Raw genomic sequence first — 22,460 nt, 5'->3', positions numbered from 1 at the left:
TGAGTTCGAGCCCTGCATCAGGCTCCAAGCTGACAGCACAGAGCCTGCTCAGTATTCTCTCTGCTCCACCCCAACTCATGACTGAATGTATTCTCTCTCTCTCTCTCTCTCTCACTCTCTCTCAAAATAAATAAGTAAACTTAAAAGATAAAATAAATTAAATCAATGTTTTAAAAAAATTTTTAAGTAAAGTTACAGCCTGAAACAATTTGCATTACATAATCCAGGAAATTTTTACCTTGGATTCAGTATCGGGAAAAAGTGAATGCCCTCAGCTGGAAGAACCAAAACAGCTTCTTTTATCAGAGAATTAAGATATTATAGTCCATTTTGCCATCCCTTCCAGGAAACTGAAGTATGTTTAGTTCTCAAGTGTAATAAGGAACTAATCACACAGTGCTCCAAAACACATCTCTTTGTTTTCTTTAATATGCTTTTAATTTATCAGGTATTAAGTAAGTAACTCAAATTATTTTTAAGTATTAAATAAGTAAATGACAAAGCTGTGCCTTCAATGCTTTAAAATCATTCTACCTCCTTATCTGCCAAAGAAGCAAGAGAAACAGCCAGAACCTGGCTAGTTCAAAATTATGTTGACAACTTCTGACAAATCAGAGATGTTTACCTGATCAAGCCCTTCCCCAACTTTCCTGAGATTCTGTAGTTGGTAAACTTCTAGGCTTCTTCCATCATCTTGACAGCACAAATCAATTACAACACAGCCCTGGTCCTCAAAGGCATTGATTTGATGAAAAGTAACAAAAGGTTTACTGTAGTACATCCCTGGAAGAAGCTGCAGGGAAAATACAAAGAAAAAGAGATATTTTCTTTTTTTCTTCAAGGAACAGATCCACAAAGTTTAAATTAAAAAGATTCCCTCCTCCCCTTTAAGTGACAGGCCTAGTAAGTATAAAAGGTAGAATGTGGAACATAGAAGCAAACACTTTGATTTAAGCATTGCTTGCTTAGGTCATCACATTTCATATTAATCAATGAACTGGGGCTATTTGATATAAACCAATCAACTGTCACAACTAACTTAAAAGTCCTTATGAAATAGGGCCCAATGTTTTGAGGTATAAATAAATCCTAGACTTTATCTTACATGATTGAATAGAAAATACTGCTTTTGAGGCACCTGGGTGGCCCAGTAAGTTAAGCGTCCAATTCTTGGTTTTGGCTCATGTCAGATCTCGTGGTTTGGGAGATGGAGCCCCTTGGGCTCTGCACTGACAGTGCAGAGACTGCTTTGGATTCTCTAGCTCCCTCTCTCTCTGCTCCTCCCTTGCTGGTGCGCTCTCTCTCTCTCTCTCTCTCAAAGTAAATAAATAAACTTTAAAAAAACTATTAAAAAAAAAAGAGAAAATACTGCCATTAAGTAGCTTATGATGAGTTAAGTGATTATTTGAAAAATGTACTTATTATCAAAATAGGATTTTTTGTAATGAAATTACGGTACAGTAAATTTAGGATGTCCTCTCTTTAGAAAGGCAAAAAGAAGACAAAATACCATAGTGTTACTAAACAGGAGTATAGAAAGATATTTAACAAACGCACTTTGGACTTTGGTAGGATTATCATATTTACATATCAAGAAGTCATAGAACCAAGCAAATAAATTATCATTGCAAAAGTTACAGAAGACTTCTATGTGAACAACATTCTCTTTAGCAAATACTATGACATGGAAAAATTCATGCTAATATGCTAAGGTTTCTTAGATGCTATTTTAGTTGAATCAGACAATTAAAAGTAAAACCATTCCTTACAATTTTCTAATATGCAAAACCCACTGTACTCATTAATAAGTAGCTAGCCCCACCTACGGAAGAAGGTAATATCCTTGATTACGAATGTCTTATACCAGCAATACCCAGTGACAGAAAAAAAATCAACCATATACAGATTTGTCCATTTTCAAAACAAACATAGTAAAGATACTCCACCTGTCCAGTGTGCTTATCCACCACATGAAACCGTGTATTATACTGGGGTTCCCAGCTTATTCCATCTGCAAAGGACTTTCCCCGGATTTTAGAAGTGACAACTTTCCACAAATTCATCTTTAGAGGCTGTTCAATGAAGATTATGTAGTTCCTTGTCATTCCTGAAAGGTTCCAGCAAATAATAAAATGGGATTTAGTAAATTAGAATTGTCTGAAATGTGACGGTTATGGGGATTTATCTGAATGCCAGGACATAATACTTCTAACCTAAACAAAAGCCAGGCAGAAATAATTCTCCACTGCTTCCCAGCTTTGCCTTACATATTTCTTGTTCCTACGTAAAAAAGGGAACTGCTCAGAACAGCTTGGGTTGAATGCTCACAGCTTGCTTTTTATCTTCCTTATTTTTCTTTTTAAATTGGTCAGTTTACGAACCAAGTGAAGAAGCATAATATTAAAGTGTCATTTGTGATCAAGATGTTTCTTCTGTAATCCTTTTGCTATTTATCCTGAAGGTTAAGATTCAGCAACAGATTGGCTATAAAGGTTTAGAATACAGAAAATAAATATTCTGAGAAAAAGCTGAAGCTATCAAACAGAATATGAATTTCCTCCCCCCCCCAAAAACATAGTCAAGACCTTTTCATGAAAATAATTACCTATGGCTTTAAAGTTACCTAAAATTTTGAATTCTGTCCATTTTTTTTATGGTCAAATAATTTTTTTCTATTAAGACTTTACTTTTGTAGAGCAGTTTCAGGTTTGTAACACAATTAAAGGGAAGGCACAGAGACTTACCATATACCCTGTCCCCCCACGCACACAGCCTCCCTATCATCAACATCCCCCACTAGAGTGGTTGGTACATTTGCAACAGCTGACAAACTGACAACCCATCAAATGCACCCAAAGTCCATAATTTACATTCTGGTTCACTTTTGATGTTGTCAATTTTTTAGTAATTGCCAGGATAAAAAGTATGTCACTAAACAAAATAAACTGAAGTGGCATTAAAATGCAACCTTGGTCTCATCAGCATATTTTGATAAGCGGTATCAACACAGTATATGCGAACACTAGCTTGTCTGCTACAGCGACGTTTAAGGCACATCCCAAAGTAATGTGTGTTATCTTTGGGCTTACCAAAGCTATGATAGTAAGAAGGTCTCATCCCCTCTGCAGAGGCAATAGAACATATCACCTGGGCTCCATGGATTGTCTCCCCAAGATCCACCTTCTCTGGAGGAACTCGAATAACATTATAGCAAGAACCTGGAAAACAAAGTCCTGTCTTATTTATACACATTCTAAAATAAAATACAACCCTTGCACTCATGGATTAGAGATTTATGCAATATATGCATGACATCCATATTTCATAAAGGGTTATTTCTTTTTTTAATGTTTATTTATTTTTGAGAGAGAGCGTGAGGCACAACTGGGGGAGGGGCAGAGAGAGGGAGACAGGATCTGAAGCATGCTCTGCACCGCCAGCAGAGATCCCAATGTGGGGCTCGAACTCACTCAGGAACCATGAGATCATGACCTGAGCCGAAGTCAGATGCTTACCAACTGAGCCACCCAGGCATGCCCATAAAGGGCTATTTCAAACAAAGACTTGGATAAAAAAATATATATATTAACTTTATGAAAGTCATTAGCTAAGGTTTTAAAATGATACACACAAAGTAATCAACCAACGGTTTACTGCATTTTTTTTCATGATTAGTAGCTAAGTTTATTGCATTTTAATGCTCTCAAAAGACTACCCTCTCACTCCCTAAAAATGAACTCATTCTCTACTTTATAGGAAAAGATCAGGTAGCAGGCAAGAATATCCTCTAATTCTTTTTTTTTTTTTTTAACGTTTATTTATTTTTGAGATAGAGAGAGAGACAGAGCATGAACGGGGGAGGAGCAGAGAGAGAGAGACACAGAATCGGAAGCAGGCTCCAGGCTCTGAGCCATCAGCCCAGAGCCCGACGCGGGGCTCGAACTCACGGACCGCGAGATCGTGAGATCGTGACCTGAGCTGAAGTCGGACACTCAACCGACTGAGCCACCCAGGCGCCCCGAATATCCTCTAATTCTACTTGTCCCTCTCGCCATTCCCCAATCCCTACAATTACAATCTCCATTTGCCCCCACACCCAACTCCTCTCCAGTCCTCTGGATCCCTGGGGTCACTCCAAGTCCCATCTTATCCTTTCTTAATGCATTCATGCAATTGCCTTCATTCATGTAATTATTCATCTTACCACTTCTGCAAGAACCAGCTCAGGTAACCACTCCTCAAGTAGCCCTCCCTGATTCCTCCCCACCCCAAAGGTATTTGGTGCCTCTCCTCAATGCCCTGATTATATCCTGTACAGTCATACACTTATCTTACTGCACTATAATTTCGTGCTTGTTTATCTGCTTCCCAATAGACTGGTGAGCTCTTCAAGGGCAGGAATTGTGTCTGATTCATCTTTGTATCCTCAGTACCAAGCAAGAACTTAGCATTCAGTAGGCACAGTAAAAATAGCTATTGATGGATTACTTAACAACTTATGTTTGTTAAATTATTCAGGGAATAGGGGCACCAGGGTGGCTCATCGGTTAAGCATCCAACTCTGGCTCAGGTAATGAGCTCGCAGTTCATGAGTGTGAGCACTGCATTGGGCTCTGTGCTGACAGCTCGGAGCTTGGAGCCTGGAGCCTCCTTCAGATTCTGTGTCTCCCTCTCTCTCTGCCCCTCCTCCACCTCTCAAAAATAGATAAACATTAAAAAATTGTTTTAAATCATTCAGTGAATAAACAAATACTGAGGTCATATTGAATTATATTTCTGGTATTAGAATTGCCAATGCTGGTCCTGAAAAACTGGGGTAACACATAACTTTGCAAGCACTCAGCTTCTTTTGGAACAAGATAACCCTTCCGTTCTCTATTCATTTATTCAGCCATTACTTCTTGAGTGTCAACTATATTCCAAACACTCTTCTAAGTGTCCTAAGTTTATCTTCCAGACACTTATACACAGCAGGGTCCAAATGTACACAAGCCTTTTCTTTTACAAAGCTCAGATTCTAATAAAGCATCCAATAAGTAAAAGTATAAAGCATCGGATGATGATAAGACCTATAGGGACTGAGAATAAGTGTATATGGATGGGGGCCACTGTTTGCAATTGTTGATAGGGTGATCTGAGAAGGCTTCACTAAGACAGTGACATTTGAGAGAAGACCAAGAGGAGGTGAGGAAGAGAGGCTTGAGGATATCTGGGAGAAACACATTCCAGGCAGAGACAAGAATAAATGCAAAGATTCTCAGGCAAAAGTAAGCCTGGAGTGTCCAAATAATAGCATGAAGGCCAGTGAGGCCCTGTCAGAGTAAGCAAGAAAAGTCTGAGATGAGGTGGGTGGGCTAAAAAGATAACTGGCTGATATGTTGACAATAAACTGAAATGGGGCAAGGGTAGATGCCCAGAGACCAGTTAAGAAGCTATTACACCAATTCACATGCGAGAGGATGGTGGGCTCAAACCAGAATGCCAGCAGTGGAGGTCATATGAGGTGGTTGGATTTTTAAATTTATTTTGAAGGCACTGCTGCAATTGCTTTTTGACCAACTGGATATGGATGTGAGAGACAGATGTGAAGGATGATTCCAAAATTATCATCCTGAGCAACTGGAAGGATGAAGTTACCATCAGCTTAAATGGGGAATCTTTTAGGCAGAGAAAATTTAGGGGAAAAGTTCAGGAGTCTGGTTTTAAATAAGTTAATTTTGTAACACCTATTAGACATCCTAGTAAAAACACTGAGTATTTTATATCAATTTTATATCCAGTTGATATAAAATACTGAAGGGGTCTGAGTTAGGATATAGATGTGTTCTGAGCACCCATTATATATAAAACATCATGCTTTAGACAGTGATAAGTTATAAAAGCGATAAAAGACCAGTTCTACAGTTCCAAAAGTACCATATTACTATCTAACAGATTACATACATTTCATTAGTACTAAAAACTACTTGGATTGATTATTGAGAGGATTTTTGTTCATTTTTTAAAGACTTTAAAAATGCAGGGAAATGCTTAAACAGTTAAAAGCTTTTTATTTCTTAAAGACAGAAATTACCAGCAAGCACTTTATTATGAGAATCACTAAATTTCTCCCAAACACAACCTCTCTACAGCTACATGTACATTTGAGCTCCAGTTCAAAAACTCCGGTTGAACTGAACCATCGAGGAAGGAGGAAGACGAAGAGGAAGAGGAGGAGGAAGGGGAGGAGGAAGGGGAGGAGGAGGAGGAGAAGGAGGAGGAGGAGGAGGAGGAGAGGGGGCGGGGGAGGAGGAAGAGAGGGAGGAGGAGGGGGAGAGGGGGAGGAAGACAGGGAGGAGGAAGGGGAGGAGGGGAAGAGGAGGAGGGGAAGAGGAGGAGGGGAGGGGAAAGAGGGGGGAGGGGGAGGGGGAGGAGATTCAGTTTCAGTTGAGATTAGAAGATAAAGAATTGCTCATCTCAGTGGTTAGATTAAGTGACAAAACTCACTAAATTTAACCAGTATTAATTAATGAACTGTTTTAACTGCAAGTTGTGAAGCCATGAGCAAGACAGACACATACCCAGGAAACACCCAACAAAGGAATGCCCAGAGGAATGACCTGCCCAACACTGCATCTAATTCTGGGAGACTCTTCAGGACTTTGTATAATAGACTGAGGCAAAGTACCAAGAACAGCCACAGCCCCTGATGACTGGTGGCAGGGTTTCTCAAAGATCCAGGAGTCACTTGCACCAAAATCACGTGGGGACCTTGTTAAAATGTGCCAAGATAAGGGGTAATGGGGTGATTGAAATGCAAATTCTTGGTTCTTTTTCAGGTCTACTGAACCAAACTCTCTGAAGATAAAGCCCAGTAATCTACATTGCTAGGAAGCATTCCAGAACATTCTGAGGCACACTAAAGGCTAAGAACCACTGATCTAATGACTACTTATTTTAGAATATATAATTCAGAAAAGCTAAACAGTATCTATCATATTATGAACTAGTTACCCAGTTATCTACTTGATTAATAGACTTAATTTATTAGGAAATGTACTTTTTGTCAACCATATTTTAATTAATAAGAAAATAGTTTTTAAAATAGGTCATCTACTTAGGAGAATTCTATGCAGCCTGATTCTGGGAAATGTTTCTTGACATAAGAAATAATTATTATAATATTTTAATACATTGTTAAGGGAATAAAAAACAGACCAGAGAAGTATATAGAATAGATATCATTTTGAATGAAATTTTTTTAATGATCAAAAAAGATGGATGGACAAAAAACTGCGGAGTTAGTTTACCCATTTCCTGAAACATTTTACCTAAAAGGATGTTTGCTGTTTCCTATAACAGCCTTGAAGAACACATTTCCTACTCAAGATCAGGTAATAAAGAAGAGGATAGAGGAGCGCCTGGGTGGCTCAGTCAGTTAAGCATCTTGACTTCAGCTCAGGTCATGATCTTGTGGTTCATGAGTTCAAGCCCCACGTCGGGCTCTGTGCTGACAGCTAAGAGCCTGGAGCCTTCAGAGTCTGTGTCTCCTCTCTCTGCCCCTCTCCTGCTCACACTCTGTCTCTCACTCTCTCTCTCCCAAAGAAATAAACATTAAAAAAAAAAAAATATATATATATATATATATATATATATATATATATATATATATATATATATATGGAGAGAGAGCTGGGTGATGAGGTTTTAGGATACCTAGCTCTACTTGAGCCAGTAAAAAACAAACCTGCACTATGCACTTTAATACACAGTCACCTATGTCAATATGGAGAAGTAGACACAAACACCCTGCAAAGCCAATTACTCACCAGAGGCACACATTAACCTACACAAAAGCTAAACCATACAAAGGTTTCACAGGTTATACATGATAGACTGATGGACAGGTTAAGACAGATAGTCAGAAATATCGAACACCTACCCATTTCTCTTCAGAGAGACATGCACTCAGGTTACAGGAACATGAATTTGCATGCTCTGAGAGTCTTCTGTACTCAGTAATAAATAATTACGAAGATAGTCTAACAGAGTGACTTTGGGTGTGATTCAGACTTGCTGGCAAGACTGGCCTTACACACTAGAAACTTACCTAACCAAGTATCTTACACAGTCTCCAGATTCACTGCCCTTGTCTGTAAAAGGGGGGCAGTAATAGTACCTCTCTCAGAGAGTCGTTATAAGGACTAAATTAAAAAAATACATTGAAAAATGCTTAACACCAGGATATACTAGGCACTCAATAAATGTTAGCTATCATTATTAGCTATTAGAAGTTTCTGGAGCAGATTGGTAGGCAGTTGGAAAAGGAGTTGTGGATGACCAGGAAACAGATGTGATGTAAATGGCTGGAAATACAAACACACAATAACCTTAACTTACCTTGTAGTGTATTTTTCCCATAATAAAAATAAATCCTTTCCCATGTAATGAACAATGTACTTTCCCCACATCTGTTTGCTGTACCATTCTAAATTTCTTGTACTTATAGTGTGATTTTTTTTTTAATTCAAGTTTGAGAAATACATACTGAAAATCCCTGTAATGCCTGTAAGCCAAAAAGCATAACAGAACATAAAAAATGTAAGTCATGCTGAAAAGGTCAAATAGCAAATCAGTTGCTAAGCATATGTGCAAAAGGACCATAGAACACAGTAAATTAGGTACCTTCAGCTCAGTTATGCAACTTTGGAGATTTCCTTCTGACCCTTTTAAACAAAGTTCCCTATGTCTACACCTTAACTATAATGGAACACTGGGGAGATAGTTAACTCCTAATTATTTTTAAAAAGACCTCCTTCCCAACTTTACCATGTGACCCATAGGAGTTCCCCATGTTGTAAGCTGTTCCATCAGCATCATAGTGAGGATGGGCAGTTGCTCCATTCACAGCAATGAATTTCCTCCAGTCTACCTGCAAATTTAAGACCATCAGAGACTTTTAAATGTTAAAATGGGAAGATCTCTACTTACATTTATCAACAGTAGGAATGTGTCAGATATCTTAAAAATAAGATATGACAACTACAGTCTAAGCCCTAATGTCTCACCTCTAAGAAATCAAAATTATTTTTCCTTCTAAAGAAATTGAGACTAAATAATAAATAAAAACTCCACCACCACCACCACCACCACCACCACCACCACCACCACCACTGCCATCAAATGGACAAAAATGATTATCCAGTAAGGATTCCCCATCCCCCACCAAGATTGCAGGAAAGTTCAAAAAATAAGAATTAAAGTTCTGGTCCAAATTTAATTTAATTTTTGTTAATGTGTTAGGTGAATGCAGGAGGGGCCTAGACAGTCTCTAATCCAATTCTATCTGTAGCTAGGAAGAACATGAAATGGCCAACTTAAATCTGTACTATTGTATTTTTCCTTTACTATAGCCTTCAGATATTAGGACTAAGGAAGACATCTAGAATTATCTTTAAGGAAAACCAACCTCACAGGCCTAGATCTACTGAGGACAGAAGGTGCAGAGTAATATCCTGAATCAGTGGGTAACTTTTTTTTCTTTGTTTCATAAAGGCTCCAATTTCTTCTTCAGATAACGACCACTCTAAAAAGTATTCGGAAAGGAATGAAATTTTAGGGTCTATAAATGTTCATTATTTTTTATTTTTGAGAGAGAGAGCGCAGAGGAGGGGCAGAGAGAGAGGGAGACAAAGGATCTGAAGTAGGCTCCGTGCTGACAGCAGGGAGCCTGAGGCAGGGCTCGAACCCACAAACCATGAGATCATGACCTGACCCAATCAAACACTTAAACAACTGAGCCACCCAGGCATCCTTATTCATTTTCTTAAACTATATTTTACCTTTTCGATTTTTTCCAGAGTTTTGATGTCCACTTTGTTCATAAAGTTGGTCTCAGTACTAAGGTAGTAGTCACCCTTGTACTGCACGTAGTTGACATTGGTGTTGTCAGTTATTGCTGAAACCAAATCCCAGAGTTACTTAAACACCACAACTTACTGTAGCACAGTCAGAGCAAGAACACAGTTTAAACATCCTCTTATACCAAAAAAAAAGAAAAAAATTCTACTTCAAGATATGTATTTATATAGATTGACATACATCATAATTAAATAGTCATCACTATCACCCAGAAATTCTGAGCACAGTAAAGGCTGCTTACCAGGCACTTCAAACTTTGATAAGAAACGTTCAAAAACATTCTTGCAGGGGTCAGGGACAGCCAGCGTGCCAAATTCTGAGATCACAATTCGATCATGAACACTATTGGCCTTATAAGTATCACTCTGTAGGAACTTGCTTCTATATGTCACTGTGCCCTTCTCCATCCTGAACTGGTGAAGCAAAGCCATCCCATCAAACCAGTGATTGTACCTTCAGACAGCAGCAAAAACAGAAAGACAAATATCAGTAAGAAAAACACAGGGGCAAATGAATGCCTTCAAATATAGAGATAAGGAATTGGAATGGGTTCCCAGCACAACCTGTTTAGTTTGAAAACTTGAGTAAGAGATGACACCTTTTGAGTATATCCTGAAATCCAACGGAGAAGAACAACTTACATTCTTCTGACCCTTACTCCCCTGTCAAAAAACTCACACTTAGAAGGTTGAAAATAACACTCCAAACTGGTGACTCCTAAAATAAGTCTGATTTTTACCCTATAGCCAGGAAAATAGCATAAGAGGATATGAAATACTTGACATTCTCCAAGTTAAAATGGGTTCCTAAGCTTTAAGAAATAATAATCTTCATATCTTATGTATATATTATGTTTTCCATTTACTTTAAATTTTTCAAATTTATCAGAATTATGCTAAAGAACAAATAAGATTATTAATCATCTTGGTAGGTATGATTACAGTAGAAATTATCTATTTAAATAATGGAGTATAGGGGCACCTGGGTGGCTCAGTCAATTAAGTGTCCGACTTCAGCTCAGGTCATGATCTCGAGGCCCATGAGTTCAAGCCCCACATCGGGCTCTGTGCTGACAGCTCGGACCCTGGAGCCTGCTTCAGATTCCGTGTCTCCCACTCTCTCTGCCCCTCCCCCACTCATACTCTGTTTCTCTCACTCTCAAACATGCGTATGTTAAAAAAAATTTTTTAAAATAATGGAACATCAAAAAACCATAAGGAAAAGTTTATAGCTTTGCTTTTAAACAATTCTTTTTTTTTTAATGTTTGTTTTTGAGAGAGAAACAGAGCACGAACAAGGGAGGGGCAGAGAGAGAGGGGGGAGACACAGAATCTGAAGCAGGCTCCAGGCTCTGAGCTGTCAGCACAGAGCCTGATGTGGGGCTAGAACTCACAAACTGTGAGATCATGACCTGAAGCCAAAGTCGGACACTCAACCAACTGAGTCACCCAGAAGCCCCAGTGGCTTTGCTTTTAAAAGAGTTTCACATCATACAGTCTTTTCTTTCATGTGCTTAATATGCTGAATGCTTAGTATGTCTTCAGCACAGATAAGCAAGGCTAACACCATTGTGTTAAAATGCAATGGCCCTGGAAGCAAGGAATCAAAGAAATATTTGTATACCTGTGTTTATAGCAGCATTATTTATGATAATCAAAAAATGGACAACCTAGTGTCCATTAAAAAGGAAGGAAAGGAAATTCTGTCACATGCTACAACACAGAAGAACTTTGAGGACATTATTATAAACAAAACAATCTAGTCACACACACAAAAAGGTAGAGTTTCAGTTCTGCAGGCTGAAAAAATTCTGAAGATCTGTTCCACAACAATGTGAATAAACTTAACACTAACCTTTACCTCTAAAGATGGCTAAGATGGTAAATTTTACATTACATGTTGTTTACTACAATAAAAAAATGCAGGAAATAAAATTAAAAGTAAAACAAGACTCTCTTTGCCCAGTGATTTGAGATGCCATCTTATAATAAATTAAATTTCCATTAGTTCTTGGGTTTATTTCTTGGCTTTCTATTCTATATCACTTGTTTATTTATTTATGTACTGATATCACAATGTTTTTTAATCATAGAGTGTTTATAGTATTTTTTAATGTCTGAAAAGGCTAGTCCCTTCACTGAAAAATCTTCTTTTTTTCATGTTTTCTTGACTATACTTGCATATTTATTTTTCCATATAAACTTTAGTATTGATCTAATTTCCTTTAAAAGCTTGTTGGAATTTTAAAGATTGTATTAAATTTTAAAATTAACTTAGGGAATACTGACATCTTTATGATGTTGAATTATCCTATTCAAGAACACAGGATGTTTTCTCATTTGCTTGATTCCGTCTTTTAGGAGTCTTGTGATTTTAGAGAGAGAGTGAGTGAGTGAATGAGAGTAAGGGAAAAAGGCAGGGGGAGAGAGACAGAGAATCTCAAGCAGGCTCCATGCTCAGTGCAGGGCCCAACATGGGGCTCTATCCTATGACCCTAGGATCACAATCTGAGCCAAAATCAAGCGTCAACAGACTGAGCCACCCAGGCACCCCAAGGAGTGTTTTAAAGTTTGCACATTTCTTATTAAGTTCCTGAATATTTAATCTTCTTTGTTGCTACTGTAAAAGTTTTTTCTACCATTATGTGCCCTAACTAGTTATCGTTTGTGTATATGAAGGCTATTGATTTCAGTAGGTTAATTTTACATCCTGTTACCTTACCTTTTATTGTTTGAATTGGTTTTGTCATTGATTCTGTGTGGTCTTCCAGATTTACTAGGATATCATCTGCAAACAGAGAGTCTTACCCTACTAATCTTTGGGCCTCTAATCAGTTTCTTTAGTCAGACTGTATTGGTTACATCTGGTTGAAAAGCAGTGGAATAGGGGACATCCTTTCCTTGCTCCTATCTTAAAATACCTATAGTGTTTCTCATTTTAATATCACTGGTTTTAAGATTAAGAGTAAAATATATATGTTTGTGTATGCATGTATACATATATACACACATATATAAATATATAAATGTGTATATATATACACGCATACACACAAAATGTATTATATGTATATGTATATATACATATACACATACTTATACCTTTATATCCACATGTATATATACATATATATCCACATACATATATTTATATATAAATATATTATTACATATATACTGGATGTACTATATTTACCTGTATGTGTATATATGTGTATGTATGTATATAAAATCACATTAACAAAGTATCCATCAAGTCCTGTTTTCTTGAGTATTTTTATGAGGAACGGATGTTGAATTCTGACAAAAGTTTTGTCAGCATTTATAGAGATAATCCTATGACTATTTATCCTGAGACCTATTAATATGGCATATATTAATGGATTTCCAAATAACGAAACTACTTTGCACTCTTGAAATTAATCCATTGTGAATTATATTTTTATATAGTGTTGGATTCTATTTGTTATTAAAATATTTTTGTACTGTATTAGCACTATATATTTTTTATTTTTTCATTGATATTCATAAGTAATATGAATAAATAAATTTTCTGTACTGTCTGCATCATGTGTAGATAATGAACATTATACTTGTTTCATTTTCTCTGAAATGATATACAGAGCTTTAGGACTATTTGATATTTGAAGGTTTGGTAGCATTTCTCTATGAAGAAATCTGGGCCTGGTGCTTTTTTTGAGAGGTAGATAATTAACAAGTACCCCTTTTTCCTCTATAAAACCTGTTCTGTTCAAACCTGCTATCTCTATGAATTTTGGTAATCTGTGTTTTCCCAGAAAATTATCCATTTCACAAGGTTCTGAAATGTATCTGCATAAAGGCCTAGAAAGTCTCATAAATTTTATCTATTTCAATGGATTTCTTTCCACTACCATTTCCTGTTTTGAATATTTGTACTTCCTCCCTTTTTCTTCTTGATTATGTTAGCTGGTAGTTTCTCTGTTTCAGTAATTTTTTTTTAAAAACACTAAAAACAAAATAATTTCAATAATTATTGCTATTCTTATCTAAATACCTCTAAAACTACAATACATAGTCTCAAACACAATACTCTGGGTATAACACCAGACACTCAGTTTCCTCATTTAAGAGACTTCATGTTCTTTTATTTTCTTTTTTCTTTATTTTTGGTTACCACCTCATATTGTTGACTCACACTGAACTATCAACTAAAACCCCTAAGTAATTTTATTAATTGTATTAAAAATTGTATTAAAAATTAATACATTCTGCTGTTAAGTCACATCACTTTCATCCTTGTACTTATAAAAAATTTTTTCATCTACCTAATAATATATTCAACTTGTTAGATTCCATTTCATAAGATCCTTCTAGACTAGACCCTATCATTCCATGTATTCATTTACTGAAACCAGCCAACTTTTCTTGAGCCCCTGCTATCTGCCAGGCTTGTGCCAAGACCAGTGCTTACAGGCACATAAATAACTATATCATAAAGTGATTACTGAGACAACAGAGAAGTAATTAAAAAAAATACTATATATGACAGAAGGAGCAACTACCTGATAGGACTGTGCTAAGCACTTTACCATATCCTTTCCTGTAGACATAAAAATAAATATAGAAAATAAATATAGGAACACCTGGGTGGCTCAGTCACTTGGGCGTCAGACTTCGACTCAGGTCATGATCTCCTGGTTTGTGAATTCGAGCCCTGCATTGGGCTTTCTGCTGTCAGCATAGAACCTGCTTTGGACCCTCTGTTTCCCTCTCTCTCTGCCCCTTGCCCCATCTCTCTCTCAAAAATTAATAAACATTTAAAAAATAAAAATTTATTTTATATATAAATATAAAATATTATTTTAATAATTATTTATTTATCACACACAGACTGATCCTGTGAATAAATATTAATACCAAGGTACAGAATAAAAACATGCCAGGGTCACATGGCTGGTAAGTGGCAGGAAAGAGATTTGAATTCAGTGCTGACTCCAAATCCTGGGATCTTCCAACATCCCAAAAAGTAAGGTGAACTAGAAAAAAAGCAATTTGGCAGGAAAGAGAGTGGGGGGACAAGGGCACTAAAGGGAAAGAAGAAAATGAAAATGTACTGACTGCCAATTCACCACCCACCTCCCCCACAAAGACGTTTATCTGAAAAGAGGCCTGTAGCGCAAGCCTAGGCGCTGAGGAGCTCTGCTGCTTGGTTCTAAAGTTTACCAGGGCAGCAGATGAAACACCATATGCTTTCAGAGGCTGTTACAGTCTAGGGATTGGGCTAGTAGTTTCATTTTTCTCTTCCTTCTCCCGCTTCTGTTTGCCTTCTAATCCTTTTTCAGATTACAACTTGTTGAAATCCAGATATACAAACAGAAAAAAAGCACACCTTTGCTAATTAGGGCCAGGGGGATCCATAGGCCGGCTCATTTACCTTCTTTTTCTCTACCTCCAAAATACCTCCCATCTCCCAGCCCCCTCATCCTCAACTCCACCGGAGGCATCTCAAGTAACTTCTTAAGCGCTTTTTACACAGCTGGGGGTGACGAACACACTGCATTTTAATGCCTTTCAGCACTAGCATTTTATAAAATCAAGTGAAGACAAGATGCAACAGGTTCAGCAAATTAAAATATCTGGAATATTAAGAAATATATCTTGAATATATAAATATTAATAAATATATCTTGCTCCTAAAGTTTATCTCTTTCCAATAACAGCTAGGAAAAGAAGAGCTGGACCATGATCAGAGTCTCACCAGGCCTAAGGGAATAATGTAGCTAACACAAAGTAGAATGGAAGGGGAGGGGCTTAGAGAATGGGAGAATGCGGAGTCACTGTTTATTTATTTATTTATTTTTTAACAGGAGAAAAGTATACATTTTATTAAATTTCTACATGTCTGTGGGGGCCTTTGTATGATAATGAAGCCCTGGAGAAGTGACTAGAGCAGGAAGCTTTCATACCTTTTTTTTAAGACAAGAAACAATAAGTTTGTGAGGAAACGACCAGACCAGGAGTCAGGGCTGGGGCAGCAAACTGGGAGAAGCAACATGAGCTATATGAGAGAAGCAAACCTAGCGGAAGATGAGGCTATTTTAATAAGCTTGTACATAAGATCCATTTCAATGTCCGTTCCCAGGCTCTGGTGATAAGAGCCTCCTGGTACAGGGAGGGCTCCCTTCCTGTAGGAAATTTTATGGCCTGTTTTTAGGTAGAAAAGGGGAGGTCAGGAGCCCTTCTTGCATCTGCCGTTTCTCAAGTGCCTTCAGCTCAGTATGCCGAAGTGGCGTATTTTGGAATACGTGTCCTAAACTCCTTCAAGGACAAGGGGAGGACTGGAAGAAAATGTAGAGGATTCCTCTCTTCCCTTAAATTGTATTACTTCATGTTTTTTCCTTCTGCAATTTTAATTTAATTTATTTTTTAAGTTTATTTATTTATTTTGAGCAAAAGAGAGAAAGAGGGAGAGAGAAGACGAGGGAGAGAATCCTAAGCAGGCTCCTTGCTGTCAGTGCAGAGCCCCACCTCACCAACTGCAAGACCATGACCTAAGCTGAAATCAGGAGTCTGACCTTTAACCCACTGAGCAACCGGAAGTTCCTGCAATTTTAATTTAAATCGCACATCTATGTAGTTTAAATGCACACACATAGTTCAATTTCATATATGTAGTTTTAAAGAATCGACCAATTCCAAAAAACTTCCTATGATAAACTGAAGTCTCTAATCCTTTTACTCCATTTTCCTGTCCCTAGAGGCCAACGCTTTCAAATACTTTAATCTGACTCTTGATTTTTACCTCCATATTGCTAATTAACATGCTTGTTATTTTTCACATTAGACTTTTATTGGCTTTCTACTAGGAAAGATAAGGATTTAGCTCTCCTTTCTCTCCCCATCTCCACTATGCATGAGCACCCCTTAAATCTCCCAATATTTTAAATATCACTATCATAATATTAGTTAAACACTTAATATTCATATTATTGACTATAAAAATGTCATTCACAACACAATCATGTAGAAAACTATAATTACTTTTCCTTCCTTATGCCATTTTCTATTTTTCCTAAAGTTGATTTTTCTTTTTTCTTTTTTTGTTTGTTTATTTATTTAATTTAAATCCAAGTTAGTTAACATCTAGTGTAATAATGATGTCAGGAATAGAATTTAGTGATTCATCACTTACATATGACACCCAGTGCTCATTCCCACAAGTGCTCTCCTTAATGCCCATTGCCCAATTAGCCCATCACCTCACCCAACACTCTGCCAGCAAACCTCAGTTTGTTCTCTGTATTTAAGAGTCTCTTATGGTTTGCCTCCCTCCCTCTCTGTTTTTTTAAAAAAAAATTTTTATGTTAATTTTTGAGAAAGAGAGAGAGACAGCATGAACAGGGGAGGGGAGAGAGAGAAAGAGAGAGAGAGAGAGAGAGAGAGAGAGAGAGAGAGAGAAGACACAGAATCTGAGGCAGGCTCTAGCCTAAAAGCTGTCAGCACAGACCCCGATGCAGGGCTCGAACTCATGCACCTTGAGATCATGATCTGAGCTGAAGTTGGACACTCAACTGACTAAGCCACCCAGGCACCCCATCCCTCTCTGTTTTCATCTTTTTTTTTGCTTCCCTTCCCCTATGTTCATCTGCTGTATTTCTTAAATTCCACATGAGTGAAATCATATGATTATTTGTCTTTCTCTGGCTGACTTATTTCGCTTAGCATAATATATTCTAGTTCCATCCACATTATTGCAAATGGCAAGATTTCATTCTGATTGCTGAGTAATATTCCATTGTGTGTGTGTATGTAGATATATATGTATATGTATGTATACATGTATATATATACACACACACCACATCTTCTTTATCTATTCATCAGTTGATGGACATGTGGGCTCTTTCCATACTTTGGCTATTGTCAATACTGCTGTTATGAACATTGGGGTACACGTGCCCCTATGAATCAGCACTCCCATATCTTTTCGATAAAATCCTAGTAGTGTTATTGCTGGGTACAGGGTAGTTCTATTTTTAATATTTTGAGGAACCTCCATACTGTTTTCCAGAGTAGCTGCACCCGTTTGCATTCCCAGAGGAGTCACTGTTTAATGGGAACAGAGTTTCAGTTTGCAAGATGAAAAGTGGATGGATGGTGGTCATGACAGCACAATAATGTGTATGTACTTAATGTAACTCAACTGTACACTTAAAAATAATTAGGATGGGTAAATTTAATGCTATGTGTATTTTACTACTTTTTTTAAAGGCAATGTTTCCTGCAATATCATTCAGCCATTAAAAATAATGGTCATTCAGATTTCATAGCAACATGCATAAAAGGCTTATGATAGTGTGAAAGTTTTTAAACCAGAGCAAAAAAAAAAAATCAGTTAATATCCAAAACATAAAGAACCCACACAACTCAATACCGAAAAAACTAATAATCCAATTAAAAAATGGCAGAAGGGGGTACCTGGGTGGCTCAGTCGGTTAAGCATCCAACTCTTAATTTCGACTAAGGTCATGATCTTGAAGTTCATGAGATGGAGCCCCGAGTCAGGCTCTGAGCTGACAATGTGGAGCCTGCTTGCGGTTCTCTCCCTCTCTCTCTGCCCCTCCCCCACTCATCACATGCGCTCATGCTCTCTGTCTCTCTCAAAACAAATAAATAAATTAAAAAAAAAAAAAGGGCAGAAGATCTGCATAGATGTTTTCCCAAAGAAGACATGAAGATGGTCAAAAGACACATGGAAAAATGCTCAGTATCACCAATCACGACGTAAATGCAAATCAAAACCACAATGAGATATCAACTCACACTTGTTAGGATGCTAGTATCAAAAAGACAAGAAATAACAAGCGCTGGTGAGGATGTAGAGAATAGGGAACCCTTGTGTATGTACTGTTGGTGGGAATGTAAATATGCACAGCCACTGTCAGAACTACCATATCATTCAGTAATTCTACTTCTGGGTACTTATCTAAAGAAAACAAAAACACTAACTCCATAAGATATCTGCACCTCCATGTTCAATGTAGCATTATTTACAACAGCCAAGAGACAGCAACAACCTACATTTCCATCAGTGGATGAATAGATAAAGAAGATGTGGTATATGTAGACAGTAAAACCTTGGTTTGTGAGCTTAATTCATTCCAGAAACACGCTTGTAATCCAAAGCACTTGTATATGTAAGCAAATTTCCCCATAAGAAATAATGGAAACTCAGATGATTTGTTCCACAACCTAAAAATATTTATATAGAAATGATTACAATACTTTAATATAATACAAAAGAATAAAGAAAATACAAACTATAAAGAAAAACAAACTAACTTGTACTTTCTTTGAAAACCTTCATGACTGGGGTCAGGGAGACAAGAGAAAGGGGGGTTACTGTGTAGGATGACTTTCACTATCACTAAGGGAATCACTGCTATCTATTGGCTCAATGGAATCTTTTTCTGCATGGGGCCATTGTATATGCTTGCACAGATGTACACTACAGTACAACATTAATAAACTCTTGTCATATACTGTTATTTATTTTATTTTTTTAATACTGTATTTAATGTAACTGGCAATAAGGCAGCAGAGGAAAGGGTCTGTATCTGCAGGAAGCCTGACCTAGAATGAAGCAAAGCATTCCTAAGCTCACTTTGGATGGAAAAGCAAAGGACTGCTCATAGGTTCTTTGAACTGACAAAAAATACACTAGTGCCAGTTGTAGGACCCTTCCAACGTTCTAAAAAAAATCACTGATTTCTACCAAACACGGTAACCTGAGACCAAGCATCCAAGCATGGGACACAATCCCTCACAATCCCTCAGAGAGAGAGAGAGACAGAGAGAGAGAGAGAGAGAGAGAGAGGAACCAATGGCTCAGTTGTGATCATGTGACGTTTGGTATCACGTACTACTCGTATTGCAAGGCATTGCTCGTTTATCAAGTTAAAATTTATTAGAAATGTCTGCTCACTTTGCAGAACACTCACAGAACAAGTTATTCACAATCCAAGGATTTACTGTATACAGTGGAATATTATTCAGCCACAAATAAGGATATCTTACCATTTGTGACAACATGGTTAAGGGCATTTTGCTAAATAAAATAAGAGACAGAGAAAGACAAAGAAAATACCATATGATCTCATTTATATATAGAATCTTTAAAACAAAACAAAACAAAAACCCCAAACTCATACAGAACAGATCAGTGATTTCAAGAGATGAGGGGGTAAGGTTAGGTGAAATGGGCAAAGGAAGTTAAAAGGCACAAAAATAAGTTAAGCAATGGTAATGTAATATACAACATGGTGACAATAGTCAATAATACTGTATTGTATATTTAAAAGCTACTAAGAGAATAAATCTTAAAAGTCCTCATCACAAGAAAAAAAATGGTTTTGTAACTGTGTGGTGACACATGTTAACTAGACTTACTGTGGTGATCATTTTGCAACAATACAAATATTATCCATTATGTTTTACACCTGAAACTAATATAATGTTAAGTCAATTATACCTCAATTTTAAAAAGTTTACATACAAGGTGTCTGGAAGGCTCAGTCAGTTAAGCATTAGACTCTTGGTTTCAGCTCAGGTCATGATCTCACGGTTTCATGAGTTTGAGTCCCACACAGGGCTCTGCGGTGACAGCACAGAGCCTGCTTGGGATCCTCTCTTTCCCTCTCTCTCTGCTCCTCTCCCACTCACACTATGTCTGTCTCTCTCAAAATAAATAAATGAACTTTTAAAAAGTCTACATACAATATGAGTGTAATTGATCAAAATAAATCTGTTCAAAATAAATCTTGTTCAAAAGAAATGGGGCAAAGACTAGCAGGAGATACATTAAAGTGCTAACAGAGAATGTGACCCACATTTTCTCCCACTCTGTTCTTTTATTATTTTTTCTAAGTTTATTTTTGAGAGTGAGAGAGTGTGAGCAAGGGGGGGACAGAGAGAAAAAGAGACAGAGAATCCCAAGCAGCACAGAGCCCCACGTGGGGCTGGAACCCATGAACCATGAGATCATGGCCTGAGCTGAAATCAACAGTTGGATGCTTAACTGACTGAGCCACCCAGTGTACCCAAGCCCCACTCTGTACTATATTTCAAAAAGTTTTATACAGGTAAAAAGTTTTATAGTGAAAAAAAGTTTCTATTATTTAAAAATGTTTAAAGCAAAGAAGATTCCTCCCTTACCATAAGGGTTTCTTTACACCACTTCATGTCCCTACTAACCACACACAGAAATAATGTACTAAAGAGTTATTGGTCTTTTTCATTTATTTCCATGTATTGATTGAGTGCTATTTAAGAGCAGGGCACTGTCCTAAATACTGGGGATACAGGGCGAACAAGAAAAAACTCCCTGCTCTCATGGAATTTTTATTCTAGTGGAGGAACACAAACAAAAAGTACTAGACATTGATAGTGTTGTGCAGAGAATTAAAATAGGAAATATAATTAATAATAGCATTTTTAGATTGGGACATTGGGGAAGCTCAAAGGACATGAGACTTGAGCTGATACAATAATAAGAATCAGACTTGGAAAGACAGATGAGAGCCAATGCCAAGACCCTGAGCAAAAATAAATGTGCCCAGTTTGAGGAACCGAAAGAGCCACTGTGTCTGGGGGACACTGGGTGAGGGAGCTGTATGAGGTGAAGACGTTGCTCCTTCCTTCAGGAACTTGTGGCGAAACAGACCTCAGTGGTCATACAGACGGTTCCTGACACTTCTCTTTTGGCATGAGCCTTAAAGAGAACTCCAAATTCAGAATATTCTGCAGAGCAGAAAAGTCAGGACTTTTTAAGAAAAAGAATTAAGTTTCTTTTTCTTTTTCCCGTAGACTACAGCTTCCTCATGTGTAATCAAAGGGACTGCATGACAATGTTAGCCTCAGAGAGAAAGCAGACGTAATGTATATTCCATAGAACCAGCCATGCTAAAACATCCAAATGGTTTTCCAAATTCAAGACTTACTTATCCTTCCCGAATTCAAATTTCCCAGGCCCAACTCGAAGCAGGTAGCCACGGAGCCACTGAGGAAAATGTCCTCGGACGCAAGCAGAGACAATCTGTGGTGTCTCCTCCACCGTGGTTACCAGTGGTGCAATACATGGAAGCCTCTCTTGCTTACTGAAGATTGCCTTCTTCTGACGAGTACTTTCCACATACTTCTTCAAAACTGTGAAGAGGAAACCAGGAGCACAAAAAATTTTACCAATCTTCCATAAACATGCCTGTTTCTCCCTCAGACAATATTCTTATCTACGGGTAAAGGAAAAATAAACCTATATATAGGTCCAAATATAGTCTCCAAATTCCTCTCTTCCCTCATTGTCAGACCATCAACTCTCTGGATCTCCATTTGTGAAGCACAACAATCCTCTTTGTATTCTTGCAGTACACTCAGGACTTAATTATTATTATCATTTCTCATAGTTGAACAATACTCCTCTTTTCACAAGACCGAATCTACATATTAACCCAAGATGTGCTAACAGCAACCTCATTGCTAGGATTTTTAAAAAATGACCACTAGGGGCGCCTGGGTGGCTCA

The 22,460-nt window shown here is 37.5% G+C and overlaps 1 protein-coding gene across 2 annotated transcripts in view; it reads right to left on the bottom strand.

The window, feature by feature from the left end:
• The window catches only part of BCO2 (beta-carotene oxygenase 2), a 47,347-nt gene that overhangs the window by 18,456 nt on the left and 6,431 nt on the right, over positions 1-22,460 (bottom strand). Inside the window, exons 2-9 of one of the 2 annotated variants that reach the window (XM_042903990.1) lie at positions 21,881-22,085; positions 10,142-10,353; positions 9,822-9,937; positions 8,809-8,911; positions 8,528-8,545; positions 3,090-3,218; positions 1,947-2,107; positions 626-793 (exon numbers count right to left, since the gene is read on the bottom strand). In XM_042903990.1, the coding sequence (XP_042759924.1) occupies positions 626-793; positions 1,947-2,107; positions 3,090-3,218; positions 8,528-8,545; positions 8,809-8,911; positions 9,822-9,937; positions 10,142-10,353; positions 21,881-22,085 (1,112 nt within the window). The remainder of the gene's footprint in view (positions 1-625; positions 794-1,946; positions 2,108-3,089; positions 3,219-8,527; positions 8,546-8,808; positions 8,912-9,821; positions 9,938-10,141; positions 10,354-21,880; positions 22,086-22,460) is intronic. The other variant, XM_042903991.1, reaches the window with a different exon arrangement.

Source organism: Panthera leo, chromosome D1 (genome assembly GCF_018350215.1).
Source record: "Panthera leo isolate Ple1 chromosome D1, P.leo_Ple1_pat1.1, whole genome shotgun sequence".
Classification (NCBI taxonomy): Eukaryota; Metazoa; Chordata; class Mammalia; order Carnivora; family Felidae; genus Panthera; species Panthera leo.
Note: the sequence above shows the minus strand (reverse complement) of the source record. Positions and strands in the feature narration are given on the sequence as shown.